At 47.9% G+C, this 20,140-nt stretch overlaps 1 protein-coding gene across 2 annotated transcripts in view; it reads right to left on the reverse strand.

Annotated features, from left to right (window-relative positions):
• Positions 1 to 267: 267 nt before the first annotated feature.
• CAPZB (capping actin protein of muscle Z-line subunit beta) overlaps positions 268 to 20,140 on the reverse strand; it is a 166,200-nt gene continuing 146,327 nt past the window's right edge. The window contains exons 7-10 of one of the 2 annotated variants that reach the window (XM_036746958.1): positions 6,318 to 6,383; positions 5,194 to 5,270; positions 4,052 to 4,164; positions 268 to 1,238 (exon numbers count right to left, since the gene is read on the reverse strand). In XM_036746958.1, coding sequence (XP_036602853.1) covers positions 4,062 to 4,164; positions 5,194 to 5,270; positions 6,318 to 6,383 — 246 coding nt within the window. In that variant the 3' untranslated portion in view covers positions 268 to 1,238; positions 4,052 to 4,061. The remainder of the gene's footprint in view (positions 1,239 to 4,051; positions 4,165 to 5,193; positions 5,271 to 6,317; positions 6,384 to 20,140) is intronic. The other variant, XM_036746959.1, reaches the window with a different exon arrangement.

Here is a 20,140-nt window from a genome sequence, read left to right on the forward strand (position 1 = left end):
GGAGGGGTTTGGATTAAATCTCTAAGGTCCCTTTCAAGCTCTGAATTCTATGTAAGTATCCCATGAGGGCAGAGAAAGAAAAGGAGATCATAAAAGATCAACATTTCTGCCAGACCCGTGCCCAACACTTCTGCCCTGGACAAGTCCAGTCTGGGCACCAGAATCACCTCCCCAGTCCCCATCCCATCCCACCATGCTGGTGCACAGAACTCTGAATAATCCACAGGCTACAGAGAAAAACCAGGGAATAAATGAAGGAGGTGGATGTTTACTGCTTCCCAGTTTCTTTTTATTATTTTTTTAGATGGTTTTCTATTTTTTTTCTTAAGTATGGAGGCTCAAGTATAAGATGTAGATTTATTTTTATTTAATTTTTTTTTCAGTTTAAGCTTTACAAAAAAAACCAAAATAAAACAAAAAAAAAACCCTTTTTGCATTCCATAAAAATCGACAGAAAAGCGCCTGGATTCAGGCTAGATAGAAGAGCAGAACGGTAAAGCAGATTTCCCGCTCCCTCCCCCCCACCCTTCCCCCGAAAATAGCATCTCCTTGGGACTGGGGGTGAGTCTAGAGAACAACACTGAGGACCCACCTCGGCCTCCTCTCAGAGCTGCCTCCCCTCCCTCACCAACCCCTCTTGGGTCCCCCCACCCCCACCCCAAACAACTCCCACACACACGTGGAATTGGATTTCCAGTTTTTCCTTTCACACACCGCAGTATTTCATAAATTTTTTTTGTTTTACATTTTTTACACCAATGTAACAAAAAGGTGGGAGGGCAGGCCTGGACAGACAGATGGACTGTGTTTGATGCCTAATAAATGGAATGGGGGGGGGGGGGAGAAGGGGACACTGGGGGAAGAGAAAACCAAAAAAACAAAACAAAACCCCAAAACAAATCAAAAACAAAAAACCCAACCCAACAACAACTCATGGTCTCCATGGAAACCCAGAAGGAAGGTCTTGTAGGAAAATGTGGTGGAAAGTCGGTCTCAGACTGAGAAGGCTTTTACAGCTTTATTCACGGGAGAGATGGCGCAGCTCGGAAGCGGATTGTTACGTGACATGGGGGGAGGGTGGCGGAGGCAGAGTTCTCTAAGAAAGGAATCTAGTGAGTGCACAGCGCAGCTTGTTAGCAGGAGGAGGAGTTTAACTTTGCTGCTTCCTCTTCAAAGCCTCCACCAGATCGTTTTTAAGGGCTTCTTGCTTTGATTTGTCTGCAAAAGTCTGCACAGACCTGTAGGAAGGGAAGGAAAAAGAAAAATCACACCCTGGATTAGGCTACAACCTGGACCAGGAGGAGGAGGAGAAGGAGGGAGGGAGGAGGAGGAGGGAAGATGGAGCAGGAAGGGGAAGAGGGAAGAAGAGGAGGAGGAGGAAGGACAGGCAGTTCCCTGGCATGGGTGGGGGGCAAAGGGGGCCTGGCTTCAAGACAGAGACATTCAATTGCAGGAGCTGAGGGCTGGACTTCTCTACCTGTATGGCTCCTAGCCACACACACTTGGGGGAGAAGGCTCAACACTCCCTCCTCCCATGGTCAGTATCTCTCAGACCCTTCCTCAGAGCTGAGGGGGAGGGTGCAGGCTTGGAGCACACCAGAAATAGAATGGAGGACTCTCTGATAGAGGGCACAGGCAAGGCCATGTTCTCCTGGGAGTCCCAGGACATGGGGGTGGTGAAAGGGTAGGTTCTCCTATCTAGCACATGGGTTCTTAACCTGAGGTTCAAGGGCCCATAGATGGCTATTGGGCAGGGGGGTGTCTATGAACTTGGATGGAAAAAATTCCATCCTGATTATGGGAAGGAGGTTCAGGGCCTCAGCAGCCTGGCTGCCAAGGGGGTCTGGGACACACAAAGTCCTGACAGCGGGCACCAGGCCTCACAGAGACAACACACACCCAGTGTGAGAATCAAAGTGCTTCAGTGGTGCCTGACTCTGATGTGCTGGAGGAGCATGGGGAGGCTTCACGTTGTGGAGAAGCCCCAAAGCCTGGACAACAAACAAGTGTGGCCTGAGCCCAAGTCCTCACTGTGAAATGCCAGTTCTGTGGCCATTCCAACATGCTCCCCATTTACTTCTGAGCACGAATGGCTTCAGTAAAAGGAGAACAATTTAAAAGCAAGAACTGACCTGCACAGGGATCAACTTGCCAGGCTTTCTCCTTCCCTGTTCGGATGTTGGCCTCGATTACAGCCACTGCTCTTTTGAAAAGAAGTTCCCCTGCTCCACTTTCCCCCTGGTTTCTATGCCCTGTCACCTAAGTTAGACTCAGAAAGGCTGAAATACAAGGGAAAAGGCACCAAGAGCCAAGAATAGTATTAGCCTCCAGGGCCAGGTGAGCCCAACTGTGGCTGGGCTCATGGTCCAAGCCAATGAGTGTCTGAGGAGCTGGGAGAAGGGCAGTCTGGGAGCAGAAGAGGGGACATCGGGCAGCTCCTGGTGACTGGTCAAGAGGGAAGTGCAGTCCAAACCACAGCCCCCCATGGTGTGACTGCAGGTACCTGAGGAAGCTGTGCTGACAGTTATCCAAGAGACAGTCTTGAAGCTTATGGGAGGCCAAAGAGGTGCAGGCTAGGACAGGGTAGGCAGAAAGGGGCTTCTGGTCAAGGCACCTGACTATCAGCCATCCAAGTCTGCCAGAAGCCAGGGCACTCTACTGTCTATCCCAAGCTGGCTCATTCCAGCCCTGCACAGGGCAGGGGAGTTCACCCCCAGCACACTGGGCTCCATACTGGCTGACCGTGCAGACTTTACTTTCTGGATGGTTTCTATTTCCAAACATTTCCCTTCTCTGGAGACGCTGCCTACATTTATAGAGTTATGTTTCCTGGCCATCAACAACAAACAAGAGTCTTTCCCTTTCTCTCAGGGGAACATCATGAGGGGACATCTGTAATTCATCAGGGGTATGTGGGGAGACCAGTCTAGGTTCTACCCCTATTGTGTAAGGTGACCAGGGCTGAGAGCCACGGCTAAGGGCAGTGGCTTCTTGCCTGCCCTGACGCCAAGCAGAGAGACATCATGGCATCTTCTCTGAGGTCAGCCCTGCCCCCAAGGAGGAGGGACGCAAGGAAAGAGCCTCCTGGAAAGCTGGGCCGATTGAGGGGGCAGGCAGGAGCAGATGCCCCGAGGGCAGGCCAGGCCAGGCTGGCCACACTGCTTACTGCCTTCTCTTTTGGGTGAAAGATCCAGAGGAAGGATGCGAGTGGGCCTGATTCTAGGTAGTGTCTTTTTCTAAAACATCACTGGCCTCCAGAGCCTGATGGCTCTTTGGAAGGCAACATGGAAGTGTGTCAAGTAATGGGCTCTGACCCATCTATCCTAAGCTATCCCGGGGGAGCCACTTCACTGGTCTGAGCCTTAGCTGTTCTCCCTCTTTGCAGCAGGCAGATGTAACCTGCCAGTTTCAGGGGGCTGCTGAGTGGACCAAATGGGACTACAAGCCAAGACTTGAAACTTGGAGGGCCCAGCCCCCTTGTCTCATGGATGGGGAAACTCAGGCCCCAAGAGCAGAGGTGACTGAAGAAAGTCACAGCCCACTAAGCAGGAGCAGCAGAAGAGGAACCTGGGTCTTCCAATCCCAGACTCAATGTTCTTTTGGCTCTATGACATAGAACAAGGAGGCAGTAGGAGGCAGAATGTGGACAAGCTGCCTCGCCACTCAGGGGCTCCTGGTTCAAGAGCAATTAGTCCCGCTGAGAGCAACACTCAACTGAGAAGTGACCGTGTTTCCACATCGCAATCTCTGACCAGAGTGGAAATGATGGGCCCACAGGAAGGCACACATGCACATCCCTGCCCGGTGCGTGGGGGCACACGAGCCCACCCCTACTCCTCCCTTTTACACACACACACACACACACACACACACACACACACGAGCATCTAGTTGTTACACGGGGTGGATGATGTGACAAGAGCCTGCAGGATTAAGGTGCTTGCTTGTTAATCAGCCCCCCGAGGAGGTGGGAGGTTAGTGGCTGTACATAAAGACCGCCCGGGTTTAGTGAGGAGCCTCCCTTTGCCTCTGCAGGCAGGCAGGCGGGTACCTGGATCGGCTTAGTTATCGGGTTGGATGGAGATCTGGCGCTGAGTCAACACTTGAGAAAGCTCCCTCTGCAACTGCTTAAACTTTTGGTTGTCAGGGATAGCGTCAATAGATCTACAGAGAGTAGTTTAGAAATAAGTGAAGCTAATGGGCAAAGAACAAGGACCCAGGGACAGGGGGGTGGGAGAGGAGACACACCTGTAGGGAGCAAAGGAAAAATAAAGGGCAGAAACAAACACACAAGTCAGAAAAAAACCAAGGGAGGAGAAAAAGAGGAGGGGAAGCCCCAGCCCCAGCCCCAGCCCCAGCCCCAGCCCCTTCCCTAGGTGAGGGACTAGGGGTTGAGTCTGGAGTGAACAGCCCTGCTCTGGCTTTTCCCAGAGGACTACAAGCAGGGTTTCAACAGCATCAGGCAGGCAAAAAGAGGGGAGGGGAGCAGGGACTAAAGATACTTCCGGGGTCCCCCTGCGGAAGCTGATTGCGCTGGGGACGCATATGAGAGTGCTGGAATCCACTGACGGCAAGGCTCTGATGCTGGCCACCTGCCTGGAGAGAGGGTCCTAACTGGGGAGTCTCTCACTCCTTGGAAGTTGGGCCTCCAGTGAGCATTTTGCTTGAGGACCAGGGAGCTTCCCTAACCACAGTGAAGTCTAAGTCCCTCCAACAGCAACTGAGGGAGGATGTGTCGCCACGACACCAGGCAAAATCCCCAGCTCAAAGGACTGGGGGTTGGAAAATTCCGAGGGAGATAAATGACTGAAGGGGAATTCATGGGGAAATTTCTTTTTACATTTCAAATTCTAAAGCAGTGATTTTGCTAAGTCTTGAAAGCAGATTCAGAACCTCTGGCAGCCCGGCCCAAATCCTACCTACCCTGATCAGCACTACCAGGGAATCAAATATCAAAGGAATTTACAGTTTTTAGTTCTTAGCCTTCTTGTCACCACTTAAGAGAGGCCGTGTGACTGTGGCTAGTGTTGGTACGGTCTCACTGCCTCTGCAAACACAGGACTCTAGGGATGAGGCTTCCTCAACATTCCCAGGCCTGCTCCGGCCCATGCAGGCACGCTGACCAACTGGCCTGCTGCCAGCAAAGTTCTAGGCTCCTCTCAGATCTCGGAAAAAGATGGAGGAGTATGTTACCTGAGCCCGTTGACAATGTCCTTTGTTTTCCCAAAGTAGATCTCATTCAGCGTACTTCTGATTTTATTTTCCATATCCTAAGAAGGGAAAGAGTCAGCTGGGCATCGTGGTGAGCAGTTTGAAGAGCTCTGCCTACCCAGAGTCTTTTCACCCCCACGACCCTATCCCTCTCCGCGACTATCAGAGGGAGGCTCAGGCCCACACACAGGGCAGAGAAGCTTTTTCTCATCATCCAAGGCCAATGGGCAGTTCCAAAAGCCAATCATCTATTTAGATTCCTGCTAGGGACCCCCCCCCTCCCCCCAAGTCCTGCAGCCCCTCCAGTCAGGCTACATTATAACCGCTAAAGTATCACAGTCCACAAATGTTTGCTGAATGGAAATTTGGGGCCAGCTCTCCTTCTGTTGCCATGGGGTTAGAAGGAGCAGGAAGAGCCCTGGCCTGGACTGAGTCCCTCTGAAGTGGTGACCAGCTCTGGTCCCAAAGAGCCGTTCTTCGTCCAGGTTCCATTTGCATTCAACAAACCAGGGACAGATCAGGGCAAGCCAAAGTCTTTGGGGAGCCAACTTCCACATCGACGCTATGGGGAGAAGGTGACTTTGTCATGTGTGGTCCAGCCCACATCCAACCAGATGGATGGGGAAAAATTTTCCCAGAGCTAAAAGCCCAAAAAGCTCTTGGAATTGCTATGAAGCTGGACAAAGGGGAGAGAAGACAGGCGAGGGTTCTAATCTTAGGCCTGCCATTCTAACTAGGTTGCTTTTCCTGCCTAGTTTCCTCCTCTGTAAAATGAAAGGGTTGAATGGAATTCTCTCTTTAAGGAGAGAAGAAACAAGCATTTATTAAGCACCTACTATGGGCCAAACGCTGTGGCAAGCTCTTTCCAAACATTATCTCAAGGCCCCTCCTAGCTCTGAAGTCTCTGGTTCTAGAGAACGTCCTGTAAAGGGCCCCAAAGTGGCGAGCTGGTTTTGGGGCTCTTTGGCCATGAGAGTGGGTGAAATGCTTCAACTACCCTGGACTTAAGCACCAAAATACACTTGTTCAGACTGGCAATGTCAACCTCACTTTCCCACTTGGAGAGTGCCCAGACCAACATAGCCCCAGGCCCTTCAAGTGCTTACCTCTACCAGGCGTCCAATGTTGGCTATGTGTGGGGAGGAATCACACACGGTTTCATCTTTCTCCATCTGTAAAAATATAGATAGGCCCCATGTAATTGAGAAGCATTACTGCAAAAGGGTATCCATCCAAATGGCCTGGTGTCGATCGAAATCCTGGGTGAAATGAAGAGAGTTTTGGACTCAGAGGACCCAGGTTCACAACCTCAATCTGCTACTTGTCACTTGTTGACTTTGGGCAAATCACTAAATCTTTGCGAATTTGTTCATTTCCTCTGTAAAATGAGGGATTTGGACTCAAGGCCCTTCAAAGCCTCTTTTGACTAAAATCCACCACCTTCCCCTTCCCCAACACACACCTCTCATACATAATAAAAAACCAAAGGAGTTGGGGCAGGGCAACTGAGGAGAGGTGAGGCACAGGAGTGGGTTTTGTTTGGGGATGGGATGAGGCAGAGAAGTTGAAAATTTGTTTTCTCCTCCATCTACAATATCCCTCCCCACTTTTGCAATGTCACTAAGTAGGCAGAGGAAGACTGGTGGAAGAGGGAAGAAGGAAAGGAAGAATGCCTATTTTTTGGAGACTACTATCTCAAAAGGAGCCCCAGCCTCCCATAACCTGAACTGATTTGTTCTGGGCATTGTGAGTCTCTGGATCTGTGAGTCAGTCAGTTTTGGAAGGGGAACTGAAGAGGACATTCTTACTATCAGTGAGCCTCTGGGGAAAGGCTGAAGTAACCCAGAAGGGTGATCATGTAGCCCAGCAGACAAAAGAGACGTTAGATTCCTGGCCTCCAGGGACATCAAACAGAAGGCCAAATGGAAGTCAGGTAGGGGACTGTTCTGGAGTGTACCCTCACTCTGTTGGCATTGCCACTGGTAGGGGCAGGGAACAAATTTATTTTGTTGCCTCTCAGATGGGGAAATAGACACAGAAAGAGTCTCGGGTCCAAGGTCAAAAAATGAATGAGTGGTGAAGCTGAATTAGATCACAAGAACCCTGGAACCAAAACTTCACAATACCCATCATGGAAGGTGGAGAAGAAGAAAGAGTCTAGGTTGGGGACTACAATCTGGGATAGACATATCACAAAAAGTATGGCTCCCACATGGAAGAGCTGCCACAGGAAAGGGATCCCTCTCACTAGAGGTCTTCAAGCCAAGTCTAGGTAACCACTTGTCATATGAAGTGAGAATTCTTGTTGAGATACAGCTTCAACCAGATGGCCTCTGAGGGCCCTCTCCCTTCTGTCCAGAAGGCACACCATCTTGTTCATTATCTTTGACTCACCAGTGCTCAACACACAGCTGGCACTTAACAAGGGCCCTCTCTTCCCAAGTCACCTCTTCTTCGTGGCCACAACTGGTCATTCCCATCCCAAAGCATTTGATTTCAGTTATTTTGTCATGCTGCTCCTTCCATTCACACTCCTGTGGTCATTGTATCTGCTGTGACCCTGGTCCTGCCCACTCCATTCTGCATCAGCTTGTGAGTCGTCCTGTTCGTCATCTGGACTATTTCTGACAGCACTCTAATATTCCACTAAATCCAGGCACTAGAATTTGTTTAATCATTCCCCAACTGACAGGAATCGACTTTGTTTCTAGTGCTTTACTACAACTACTATCAAAAACACGTTGCTATAAATATGTTTGTGCCTCAGCTGACTTTTGTCAGATTGTCCTCCAGTTCTCTTGCCATACTGGCTGCCCTTTGGATACAATCTGGCTCATCCACGTCCTCACTAAGATGTGGCACCTCTAACGGGCCAATATTCTAGATGTGCTCTAACCAGGTCAGAGGACAGCGGGACCATCCCACCCCCACCTAAGACTTGGACCCCCTCACCTCACATCACTGACTCATGCTGAGCTTGCCATTTGCTGTTTCCCCGCGGGCTTCCACTGATCCCTGACTACTCTATTTCCTTACCCAGTAGGCTAAGTCAGCCCCTTCTGCCTGGCAACAATGAGCGGAAAAGAACACCTAAGCTATGGAAGAGAACACCCAGCCATCATAAATGAAATGATGTCTCCAGGCCCAGGTCAATGACCTACTAGGTACTAGAGAGGCTGGAAGATGTGATCATAGAGCCACTGCTGTAATCTCTGAGAAGGAATGGAAATAAGCGAAGGTTATGATTTTTCAAAAAGAGGAAAAAGGGTAGATTCTGGAAAATTAATACCAGTAAGCATGACGGGGTACCCAGCAAAATTCTAGCATGAGTTACTTAACAATCACAGCCAAAGAGTGTCAAGTGATTCGTGTGACCCTGGAGCGAGGCCACTTATGGTGGATAGCCAAATCTTGGTCCTGTGCTGTTCAGTATTTTTATCAACAACTTGGATGAGGAGAAGGAAAGCAGACTTACCCAACCTGTCATAGAGATGACACAAAGTGGGGATAGAGAGCTAATGTACTGGCTGACAGAGTCATGATTAGAAAAGATCCTGGCAGGGAGAGACAACAGGCTGCAATGAATAGGATGACATCAAGTTCTGTATTTAGGTTCAAAAATCAGTTGGCTCAAGTGTAAGAGGGGGGTGACAAATAGAGCACTGGACCTGGAGTCTGGCAGGCCTCAGGTTGAATCCAGTCTCTGATACTTCCTAGATATGTGACCTTGGGCAAGTCATGTAACCCGCCTGCCTCAGTTTCCTCAACTGTAAAACAGAGGTAGTAATACTAGCTACCTCCACAGGGTTACTGTGAAGATCAAATGAGATGTCTGTAAAGAGCTCAGCACAGTGCCTGGCACATATTAGGTGCTTCATAAATACTCGTTTCCTTCCTTCTGTTTCAAAATCCATGATCCTCTGAGGCAAGAATATGGGGTCAACAGCAGACAGCCCTAGCATCCATGCAGGCCACATGAAGAGAAGTCACAGGAGAACACTACAGACAGGGTGGCACAGGTATGGACTTGGATGGGTGACACTGGATGAATTAAGAAAGGCATCATGGTGGGTGGAGCCAAGATGGCAGCTGGAAAGCAGGGACTTGCGTGAGCTCCCCCCACCCCGCCCAAAGCAGGTCCCTCCAAACACCTATAAAAATGGCTCTGAACAAATTCGAGAACTGCAGAACCCACCAAATAGCAGAGGGAAGCAGGGCTCAGCCCTGGACAGCCTGGATGGTCGCGGGGTAAGGTCTATACCACAGAACTGGGAGCGGAACAGAGCCCAGCGTGAGCTGCGTCTGGACCAACAAGGCCAGGTGCCAGGAGAACAGGCCCTAGCGCCCTGGATCAGTGAGCTGTGGCAGTTACCAGGCTTCTCAACCCACAAACACCAAAGACAACAGAGAAGGTTAGTGGGAAAAGCTGCTGGGACAGAGGGGCAGTGGAGGTGATGCAGCTCTAAGGCTGCTTACAGAGTACAGCTGCAGTTGCTTCCGGCCCCAGGCCCACCTGGTGGGAGGAATTAAGTGGCGGATTAGAGTGGGAGTACAGAGCCAGCTTAGATCTGAGTCCAGTCTGGGTTGGTGGTTCTTGGGAGAGGAGTAGCGCTGGTGTGGCAGAGCTTGCTATGTAGAAATAACTCTGCAAACAACAGCGCAGCCCCTCAAGCTTGGAACAAAGTACTCTCTACTCTACAAGCAGTCATACCCCAATGAAAAACTCAAGGGTCAAGTAAGTTGACTGGGAACATGGCCAGGCAGTGAAAACAGACTCAGATTCAGACTCAGACTTTGGAATCTTTCTTTGGTGACAAAGAAGACCAAAACATACAGACAGAAGAAGTCAACTAAGTCAAAGAGCCTACATCAAAAGCCTCCAAGAAAAACATGAACTGGTCTCAGGCCAAGGAAGGGCTCAAAAAGGATTTGGAAAAGCAAGTTAAAAAAGCAGAAGAAAAATTGGGAAGAGAAATGGAGGGATGTGAGAAAACCATGAAAAACAAGTCCATGACTGGCTAAAGGAGACTCAAAAAAATACTGAAGAAAACAACACCTTAAAAAACAGACTAACTCAAATGGCAAAAGAGCTCCAAAAAGCCAATGAGCAAAAGAACGCTTTGAAAGGCAGAATTAGTCAAATGGAAAAGGAGGTCCAAAAGATCACTGAAGAAAATACTACCTTCAAAATTAGACTGGAGCAAGTGGAAGCTAGGGACTTTATGAGAAATCAAGATATTATAAAACAGAACCAAAGGAATGAAAAAATGGAAGACTGTGAAATATCTCATTGGAAAAATCATTGACCTGGAAAATAGATCCAGGAGAGATAATTTAAAAATTATTGGACTACCTGAAAGCCATGATCAAAAAGAGCCTAGATATCATCTTTCAATAAATTATCAAGGAGAACTACCCTGATATTCTAGAGCCAGAGGGTAAAATAGAAATTGAAAGAATCCACCGATTGCCTCCTGAAAAAGATCTCAAAAAGAAAACTCCTAGGAATATTGTTGCCTAATTCCAGAGCTCCCAGGATCAAGGAGAAAATAATGCAAGCATCCAAAAAGAAACAATTTGAGTATTGTAGAAACACAATCAGGATAACACAAGATCTAGCAGCTTCTACATTAAGGCATTAAAGGTCTTGGAATATAATATTCCAGAGGTCAATGGAGTTAGGATTAAAACCAAGAATCACCTACCCAGCCAAACTGAGTATCATGCTCCAAGGCAAATATGGACTTCAATAGAGGACTTTCAAGCTTTCTCAGTGAAAAGACCAGAGCTGAATAGAAAATCTGACTTTCAAACACAAGAATCAATTGAAGCATGAAAAGGTAAACAAGAAAGAAAAATCACAAGGGACTTACTAAAATTGAACTGTTTTGTTTACATTCCTACATGGAAAGATGGCTAGCTGAAGGAAATATGTATCTATATCTATATATGCCGGAGACTGGAAAATCGCCTTACCCCTCCCCTCTGCCTGACCCGCGCCCTCTCCCTTCGCTAGCTTTCATTTCTCGCTTAGCTTTCATTTCCTGGCTAACTCTCGTTTCTGGGATATGACGCAGGCCTGCATCCAATGCATAGCCACGCCTCTGGGGACGTGGCATCCTGATAGCATGCTCATAAAAACCCTCACCAGGAACAATAAAGAGAGACATTTTCACACCAGCAATGCGTCTAGTCTCCTTCCTCTCCGTGATCCCGTTCCCGAGCCTCTTGGCCCTTTAGAGCCATCAGGTCCTCCTCGAGCCTAGCTCCCCCGGCCCTCTCCAGCTTCGCTGACCCACGATTGTGTGACCTGCGGGCCAGGTCATATATATATCTATATGTAGATATATGTAGATAGATATAGATATAGACATAGGGCATAGGGTGAGTTGAATATGAAGGGATGATACCTAAAAAAATAAAATCAAATTAAGGGATTTTCTCTCTCTCTCTCTCTCTCTCTTTCGAGAGAGAGAGAGAGAGAGAGAGAGAGAGAGAGCGCACAGGGTGAGTTGAATATTAAGGGATGATATCTAAAAAAATAAAATCAAGTTAAGGGATGAGAGAGGACTATATTGAGAGAGGGAGAAAGGGAGAGATAGAATGGGGTAAATTATCTCACATAAAAGTGGCAAGAAAAAGCAGTTCTGTCAGAAGGGAAGAGGAGGCATGTGAGGGGGAATGAGTGAATTTTGCTCTCATCAGATTTGACCTGAGGAGGGAATAACATACACACTCATACACAGGAAAGAAGGAGGAAGGAGATAAAAAAGGGGGGACAATAGAAGGGAGGACAGATGGGGGAGGAGGTAATCAAAAACAAACACTTTTGAAAAGGGACAGGATCAAGGGAGAAAATTGAATAAAGCGGGATAGGATAGGAAGGAGCAAAATATAGTTAGTCTTTCACAACATGAGTATTGTGGAAGGATTTTACATAATGATACGCATGAGACCTATGTTGAATTGCTTGCCTTCTTAGGGAGGGTGGGTGGGGAGGGAAGAGGGGAGAGAATTTGGAACTCAAAGTTTTAAAAACAGATGTTCAAAAAAAAAGTTTTTTCATGCAGCTAGGAAATAAGATATACAGGCAATGGGGCAAAGAAATTTATCTTGCCCTACAAGAAAGGAAGGGAAAAGGGGATGGGGGAGAGTGGGTTGCCAGAAGGAAGGGCTGACTGGGGAACAGGGCAACCAGAATATATGCCATCTTAGAGTGGGGGGGAGGGTAGAAATGGGGAGAAAATTTGTAATTCAAACTCTTGTGAAAATCAATGCTGAAAATTAAAAATATTAAATAAATTTAAAAAAAAAAGAAAAAAAAGAAAGGCATCATCGTGGAAGGGGGGCCACATGTATAAGATGGTACTTTATAATAAATTCTTGATTTGACTGAGAGAAAGCATCATTAGCACTGGCATGGAGCATTAGCATCAGGCTTGAAGATCTGACTTACTTGTGACCCTGCCAGTAAGCACAGCTCTCTATCAATGATGATGACTGACGGGGCTGGCCTTCAGGGCCACCATGGCCAGAAGGCCTAATCCAGCTGACCATCTGCTGCTGTATGGTCTGTGAGCTAAAAAACCATTTGGTTCGAAGCTTGCTGACCACATGATCTCTTGCTCCCTCCTCCTCTTATTACTCTACAAGTAAGAGACACAATATGGTATAGTCAAAGTACACTAGCCTGCGTCCCAAAGGCTATTTCCTAATCCTAGTGAGTGGCTTTGTGAAGCTGATTAAACTGTGCAAGACACGGCTGTTGAGAAGGCTGATGCAAGCTTAGTGCCATTATTCTAAGTGTTAGCACAACAACGGTCGACTCCCTAGCGGAGGAGCAGCTCCTTTCTGGGCATGATGTTTTAAGAAGGCACTGACAAGCTGGAACACAACCAGGATGGTAAAGATCTGGAAACACACTAGAAGGGCAAATGGCTGAAAGCCCTCAAGGGGTTGAACCCAAAAGAAAGAATACTCTGAGGAACAACATTCCTCTGTCCAACAAGGAAAAGGAAAGGCATGTGGAAGAGGGGAGACCTGTTCTGTGCAGCTCCAGAGGGCAGAACCAGCCAGGGTCACTGGGTAGAAATCACAGAGAGACAGCATTGGGATTAACATCAAGGCTGAACTTTCTAACCATCAGAGCTGTTCATAAAATGAATGGATTGCCTGCATTCAAGCTCCTTGGGTCAGGGGTGATATCGAGAGGATTCCTGCACTGGGTGGCAGGTGGCATTAGAAAACCTCAAGAAGCTGGGCCAGTTCTGAGATTGGACACTAAGACCCCTGGTTCTACCAGGATGGCTTTTCTGAAAGACTGAAAAAAGCAAAAAGAAAGGAAAGGCAAAATGTAAGATGACTATTTCTTTAGACAAATTATGCGAGGAAGAAACTCTACTTGGAAGCATAGATTTTCAGAAAGCTTTAGTCAGGGAAGGGATGGGATAGCTCCCCTGTGGAGGAGCCCCTGACAGGCCAAGCTAGATGGTGGGAAATGCCCCTCTGTGGAGTTAGGGGTAGATGGGTAGAAAAGGGTAGAAAATCTCTTCTCAAAGACATGAAGCTAAAAGGTTAACTTGAGCTCACTAGGGTTTCTGGTCTAACATGTCACACTATGCAGGTTGCAAATGTTAGCTGGAACAAACTTTTGATGAATAAACCCTGATTTCCAAGACAATGAATTCAAATATATGTTGAACCAACAGTGCTTGCTTGGGAGGTGGCGGGAAGACATAGAGAACAAAGGCAGGGATGGTGTCCACCCATTTTAAAATGGAACTGCTGGAGACAAACCCACTGGATTTGTGTCCTCTCTTTTCACTAGAAATGGTTTCTAAGCCCACAGTGAAGAAAGCCTGGAGAACTCTTTTTTTTTGGGGGGGGGGGTGGGCAGAGGAGGGCAGAAATATGACTATCACTTATGAAGATAAATTAGGGGCTGGAAGAAAAGGCATGCCTGGCCCAAATGAACCACACCGCTCTGAGTAGACACTCCTCCCCAGCCTGCCCCCCACCTTCCAGGCTCCATGGAGAGGTTGGCAATCCAATGCCTGGCAGCCCTAGGGAAAGGGCAGAGGCCAAGACAGCAGTGAGGGCCCCAGTGGAGCAAACAGCAGGGGACTGGAGTCAGGACGGCATTCTTGGCACAGGATCCTGATCATAAGGGCAAACTCAAATGGCTGACTCACTCTTTCCATTTATCTGTCTCTTCCTTGTCTCACAATATCAGAAGTACCCCAAGGCCAGATTTCTATCACAATTATTCCAAGAAGCTCAAAGAGCAAAAGACATCTCAGAAGTGGTGGAGGGAGAGATGGATAGGTTAAGAAATTCTCACTGGAGGAGGCTCCCTCTACACTGTGGGCTGCTTTGAGAGCAGATCTGACCACAGAGTACCCTAACTCAATGAGGCTCCAAGTGCTTTGGAACTCTCCTTTGGGCAGGGGTGATGGGGCCAGAGAATGGAAGGGCAGAAAGGTTTGAGGAGAAGCAGGCGGAGATCTTGGCACTCATAAATATGTTTCCACATGCTCCCCACTGACACCCCCCGCTGACTCCCCTCTACACCTGGTTAGGGTCAGCTCACTGGCAATACACACCAGCCAAAAACAGAACCGTTTTTTGCTATGCATGTGTTATTGCATTCTTATAAAAGCTGATGCCAGAAGAAAAACATTTTTATGTGCTGTGGACACACAGATGTTCTGCGAGGTGATTCTAGTTGAGTCTGAAGTCAGCATCCAGTTTATCTCCCAATCAAAAGTCATTCTTTCAGCGATCATGAAACAGAAATCACTTTGGAGGATTTCCCAGGAGACGAAGGCAACGCTGCACATCTTCCTATGGTCACTCTTCAGCTGTCTGAGCACAGTACGCCAAAAGAGCTAATAATAATAATAATAATAATAATAGAACAGAACAACTAACACTTAGTGCTTACTATGGGCCAGGCACTGTACTAACTCCAAGTTCAACCATGTTGTCACTAAAATTGCCACAGCGGAGAGGCCTGGGCTTCGTTCTGCTTCCTAGGCTACTCTGCACCACTTCTTCCTGTCCCCAGAGCTCACAGGTTGGTTTCCTTCCCTTTGACTGGATTTCTCTGCCTTTGTCCATCTGATCCAGTAAAGTGGACAACTGCTTCCTGCCAGATTTTGGGAGCCTTGGGAAATGGACTTGGTTAAAAACTGTGAGACGTCATGTGGATTACACCAGTGAACAGTCGTATCTGCTCTCCAGGATGCTGGGGTTTTCCCAGCTCACAATGTAAGACAAATGAGGGAAAATTATGACCTAGACACATTTCAGATGATGCTAAAAACAGCTCAGCTTCCAAGATAGGTGAAGCGCAATTTGCTTTTACAGATACCCTAGAGGCAAATTTCAATGTGATTCTCAGACGTTCTGGAACATTTCCATCATCTCTACTTCTAACATCAATTAGTAGTGTTCGCCATCCATCTCTCTCTTCTTTCTCGCTCTCTCCCATATATCTATTTCTATCTATTTATCTATATAGTTTGGAAGAAAGGATCAGAGTTCAGAGTTCTCCATGTACAGTGACATGATTCATGAGCTCTCCTCCTTAATATATCTATGTCTGTCTGTCTGTCTGTCTATCTATCTAGCTATCTTTCCTTTCTTTTCAACCAAGAACTATACAAGCAACTTCTAGCCATCCAGTGGTCACCGCCAGAAAGATCTCACCATGGTCAACCACTGGCCCCCTCAATGCCTATTGCGGCTCAGCCTTGGCAGTCCCCCATGTTGGAGTTTTGAACCTAGACAACTCTATGGAACACTAGGTACGTGACAACAGCTGTAGTCTTTAAACTCCCCTTGGTGAAAAATATATTCCCTGCCTTTCCCCCCGCCCAGCCCTCCCTTTGTTCCACCACATCTGGAAGAGGGGGTAATGGGCTTTTCCAGCTCATTGAAAATATATGGTTTTGCCTAATTGCCTAGCACAAGTCAGAGAGGATTTTCCTGCTATGATAAATGGCTGAGGGTCTCCAATGGTGTTTTATTGCTTCGTGATATATCATGGGGTGACTACTGCTGGGTGGGAAGTGAATTCAGCTTGCAAATGACTGGCCTAATCTCCCCACTCGCAGAACATTCCACCTTCATTGCTAAATATTTAGAGTCTGAAAAAAACATCAAATGCACATCTGCAGAGCCATTCCCCACATCGGAAACCTTGGCTCCCTCCCCAGAGATGTACATTCTCTCTTCTTTCCCACATCTCCAGCTGTCATACTGGGTGACCTCGTGATGCAACTTCCTCTTTAACATGTTGGCACTTCTCTTGCTACATATACTTCTCACCTGGCCCCATCTCCTCACCCCCCACATGAGGGTCTGACAGCAAGAGATCACCAATGTCTTTTAAGGCTCCTCTATCATTTTTGGTGTGAGGGCCACTCCCCCAAAGTGATACAGAAAGGAAGGCTTGATCGTTGAGGTGATGGTCTTTGAGAGTTTCTATGGACAAAAAATGATGCCACAGCTCATTAATGAGTTCCTTGGAACTTAGTTAGGCTGGCCTCTAGATAATGGACCTGTGGTCCATCATCAGGTCTCTCCAGCTTGGCAGGACCTAATAGGCCTCATATTCAGGAATCCAGGATGAGGCACCAGTGGAACATGTCAGCTAAGGGCCCCAGATTCTCTTACATGCAGAATTGGTTCATGCAATTCTGACAGGATTTTACCATGACCTGCTGGGAGTTCCTTTCTGACAATTCTGAAGGGGCAAGATCAGCAGAAAAGTTTTGCTTCATGATCTGCTTTGTTGTTCAGATGTAGTCTCTAGGCTACATCGTCTGAGGGGTTGTCCTAGGTTTGACACACATGAACCAAGCTCATCTCAAGTGATGTTTTCTCCCCAGCTAGATCTCTCCAAAAGGGGAGTCAGATGAACTACTGAGGACCATGTGACTGAGGTCACTCCACAGTATCCACAGCCCCTGGACAACTTCCCCAGTGTAGACTGGGTGTTTTTACCAATTCAGGGGTGCTTCAGACTTCCACCTTTGCTGGGCAATGAATGCCCTGCTCAGTTTTCTAGGGGGAGCAGAGGAGGCCACTCATACATGCCACCATGTCCTTCAGTACAGGTCTTTACTGTAGCCTACAAGGTTAGAAATTAGGCTGAGTTACCTCCTCTGCCTTGGCCAGCATTATCTTCCACAGAGTCCAGGCTGGCTCTCAGCACACAGCACTTGGGACGCTCATCTTTGCTTACGCAGCTCCAAAACCAATGTGCCCTTCTTGTCTCAAGTGCTCATAGGGAAAAGGGGAGGAACGACTCTAATGAGTCCAGGCTTCCATCCAAGTCTGGGTCAAAGTTGGGACACTGCCTCCAGTGAGATCCAGGGGATCTGATCACCATGGTCTGTTATACTTCTGTGGGTTAAGTCTATGTGTGGAGGGAGGGTAGGAAGGGAAAGCTGAGGGGTGAAGGGACAAAAGGAGGCCAAAGGATGGCCCAGTAGGATGTAAAAGTCACCCTGGTGATAACCACATGTTTACTTAGGTACCTAAAGGTGTGGGTCATGGGGCTCTCACGTTCTGGCCAACGATCCACAAGCAGCAACATTTATACTAGGAACTCAGTGACCCTGAGCCTCATCTGACCATTAGAAAGAGATCCAGAGGCCATGCATGACCTGAAATGTATCTCCCTGTGGGGCCATTTCAAGTCCTGTGAGTTGCCTCAACTTCGAGAAGTTGTTAACATGGAGTTTCTTTATTTCCTCAGAAAGGGTGGTGCCTTTCTTCTGCCTCCTAGGTTTTTGGTAGGTTTCCACATAAGGGCTCATTTGAGTGTTCCGAATACTCTGAAGTAGGTCGATACAGGGATTATGACCCCTCATTTTACAGATAAGGAAAGTGAGGCTCAGAAGGGCAGTGTCCCGTTTGTATGGTCACACTACTAACAGGTGCCAGGGACAGGATTTGAACACAGGCCTCTTGAGTCCAATGTGACACTATGGTGCCACTAAGGCAGTAGTGCTGGTATAGGATAATTTACACCCCACTGGCCTGTGAGGTTGGCCATGGTTGAGTTATCTTGGTCTTGCCCCTAGCCACTAGTAAGAAATGGTTGCAGGATGAGTCAATGTGTGAGCAGACTGTTGATTTAACACAAACACAAACCGCTGTGTCAGCATCATGGTGAGCCCAGGGAAAAGGGTCAGTGGTCCTGGGAGTCTGGCACATTCCCCATGGCCCATCCCAGCAGGCTCCTGCGAGTGAAGCCACAGATCCTGCATTAAGAGATCCTATGGAACCCAAGGCACAAGGAGGAAGCACAGCATTCTGCATTTATGCAGGCCACAGCCATGGGCCCAGGAGTCCGGAAACCTGCTCCAGCTCCAGCTCGGCCAAGAATTAGCTACCCAGGCCAGGTCATTCTCTTCTCAATTTTCTCATCCGCAAAATGGGGGGGTTGGTTAGATGATAAAATCTCTAAAGTCCCTGGTAGCTAAAATGTTGCTTACCCAGAGGTCCTTCCCAGCTCTGCAGACATTCTAGGTTCTAAAGCCCTGCCAGTTTGGTGTGTGCGCATTTTTAGGGCCCTTATCTTACGAGTTTATATTCTAGTTGTTCTAGCTATGCTGGGCCTGAAGTGAGGCAGACCTGAGTTCAAATCTTGTCTCAGACACTCACTAGCTCAAGAGTCTCACTTGTACACAAGGCTACCCTGCCTCAGGCCATCCTCAGGAATGTGGCCCATGCCATAGGCCTCCTGGTCCACCACAGCAGCTCTGCATCTGACCTCTCTGGTACTGTATGCCTGTGCTTCTTGGCACCCACAAGTCACCAGAAATTGTGGAAGAGCCATCTCCCTCTCAGAGGGAGCTCAGAGCTTGTGCTGCCAGGAGGGACAGGAATTCCAGGATTCAAAGTTGGAAAGGACCAAAGAGACCAGACAGAGCCCCAGATTAAAGAATTTGCCCAAGCAAGGTCAGACATGTATAGAGCAGCAGGGATGAGATTTGAACCCAGGTCTCCAATTCTAAATATGGAGGCTTTTCCTCCAATATATCAAGTTGACTTTCAGTATATACACCCTCCCATTCATGCAAATGCATACAAAATCACTCTTTAAATCCAAGAGCTTACTGGCTATTACGGCGCACATCTATAGCTACGGCACCTTCTGAGAAGTAGGAGATCCCCAATTCAAAGCTCCAGCCCAGCCCTTGGATTTGGCCTGGTCTGCACAGAGGTCGTACCTGGCTGCCTTCGTCGATTTCTGCCCCTCGCTCTTACTCCTTTTTACCTTTACTTACGTTGGAAAGCAGCCTCAACTTTAATGCATCTCAGATGGATTATACGAGCAGCGTTAAAATGACGACAGAAGCATGAATTTCCTCATTAAAGTCCCAAGAGCAAAAGCAACAGGGATCAGGCCAGGCAGCCTGAGCCAAGGTGTGCTGAGGACAGCCACTCATCAGCCTCAAGTTTAGCTTGGCACAGGCCACCCTACACGCCAAGCCCGGAACCAAACTCTGGCCACGGTTTGACAGCTCTGATTTAAACTATTAGGAAGGCCAAGGATTAAATATTTGTCCAGGTCACTGTAAAGCAGGCATAATTATTATAAACAGTTTAGAGCAGTGAGTGATGGAGGGAGCGGACACAGATTTGTGAAGTTCGACCAATTCCCCAGGTGGCAGGGAATGGAGAAGGGGGGGGCGGGGGAGATGGCACGCCTCAGGAGTCCCTTAAACTCCTCCTTCCCCAAAGGCCCAAGAGGACAAGAATAGACCCCCAGCAAGAGGAGGGGCTTCTGTCCAGGGGGTGGGCAGCTCTCTTCCTGAAAGACTGCATACAACACTACCCAGAAGCAGAGGGATGGACAAATCTGCCTCCAGAGGTCCATTTGGCTTTATGACCATTGATTTTATAGCCATGA

The sequence above is a fragment of the Trichosurus vulpecula genome, chromosome 2, assembly GCF_011100635.1.
Source record: "Trichosurus vulpecula isolate mTriVul1 chromosome 2, mTriVul1.pri, whole genome shotgun sequence".
NCBI lineage: Eukaryota > Metazoa > Chordata > Mammalia > Diprotodontia > Phalangeridae > Trichosurus > Trichosurus vulpecula.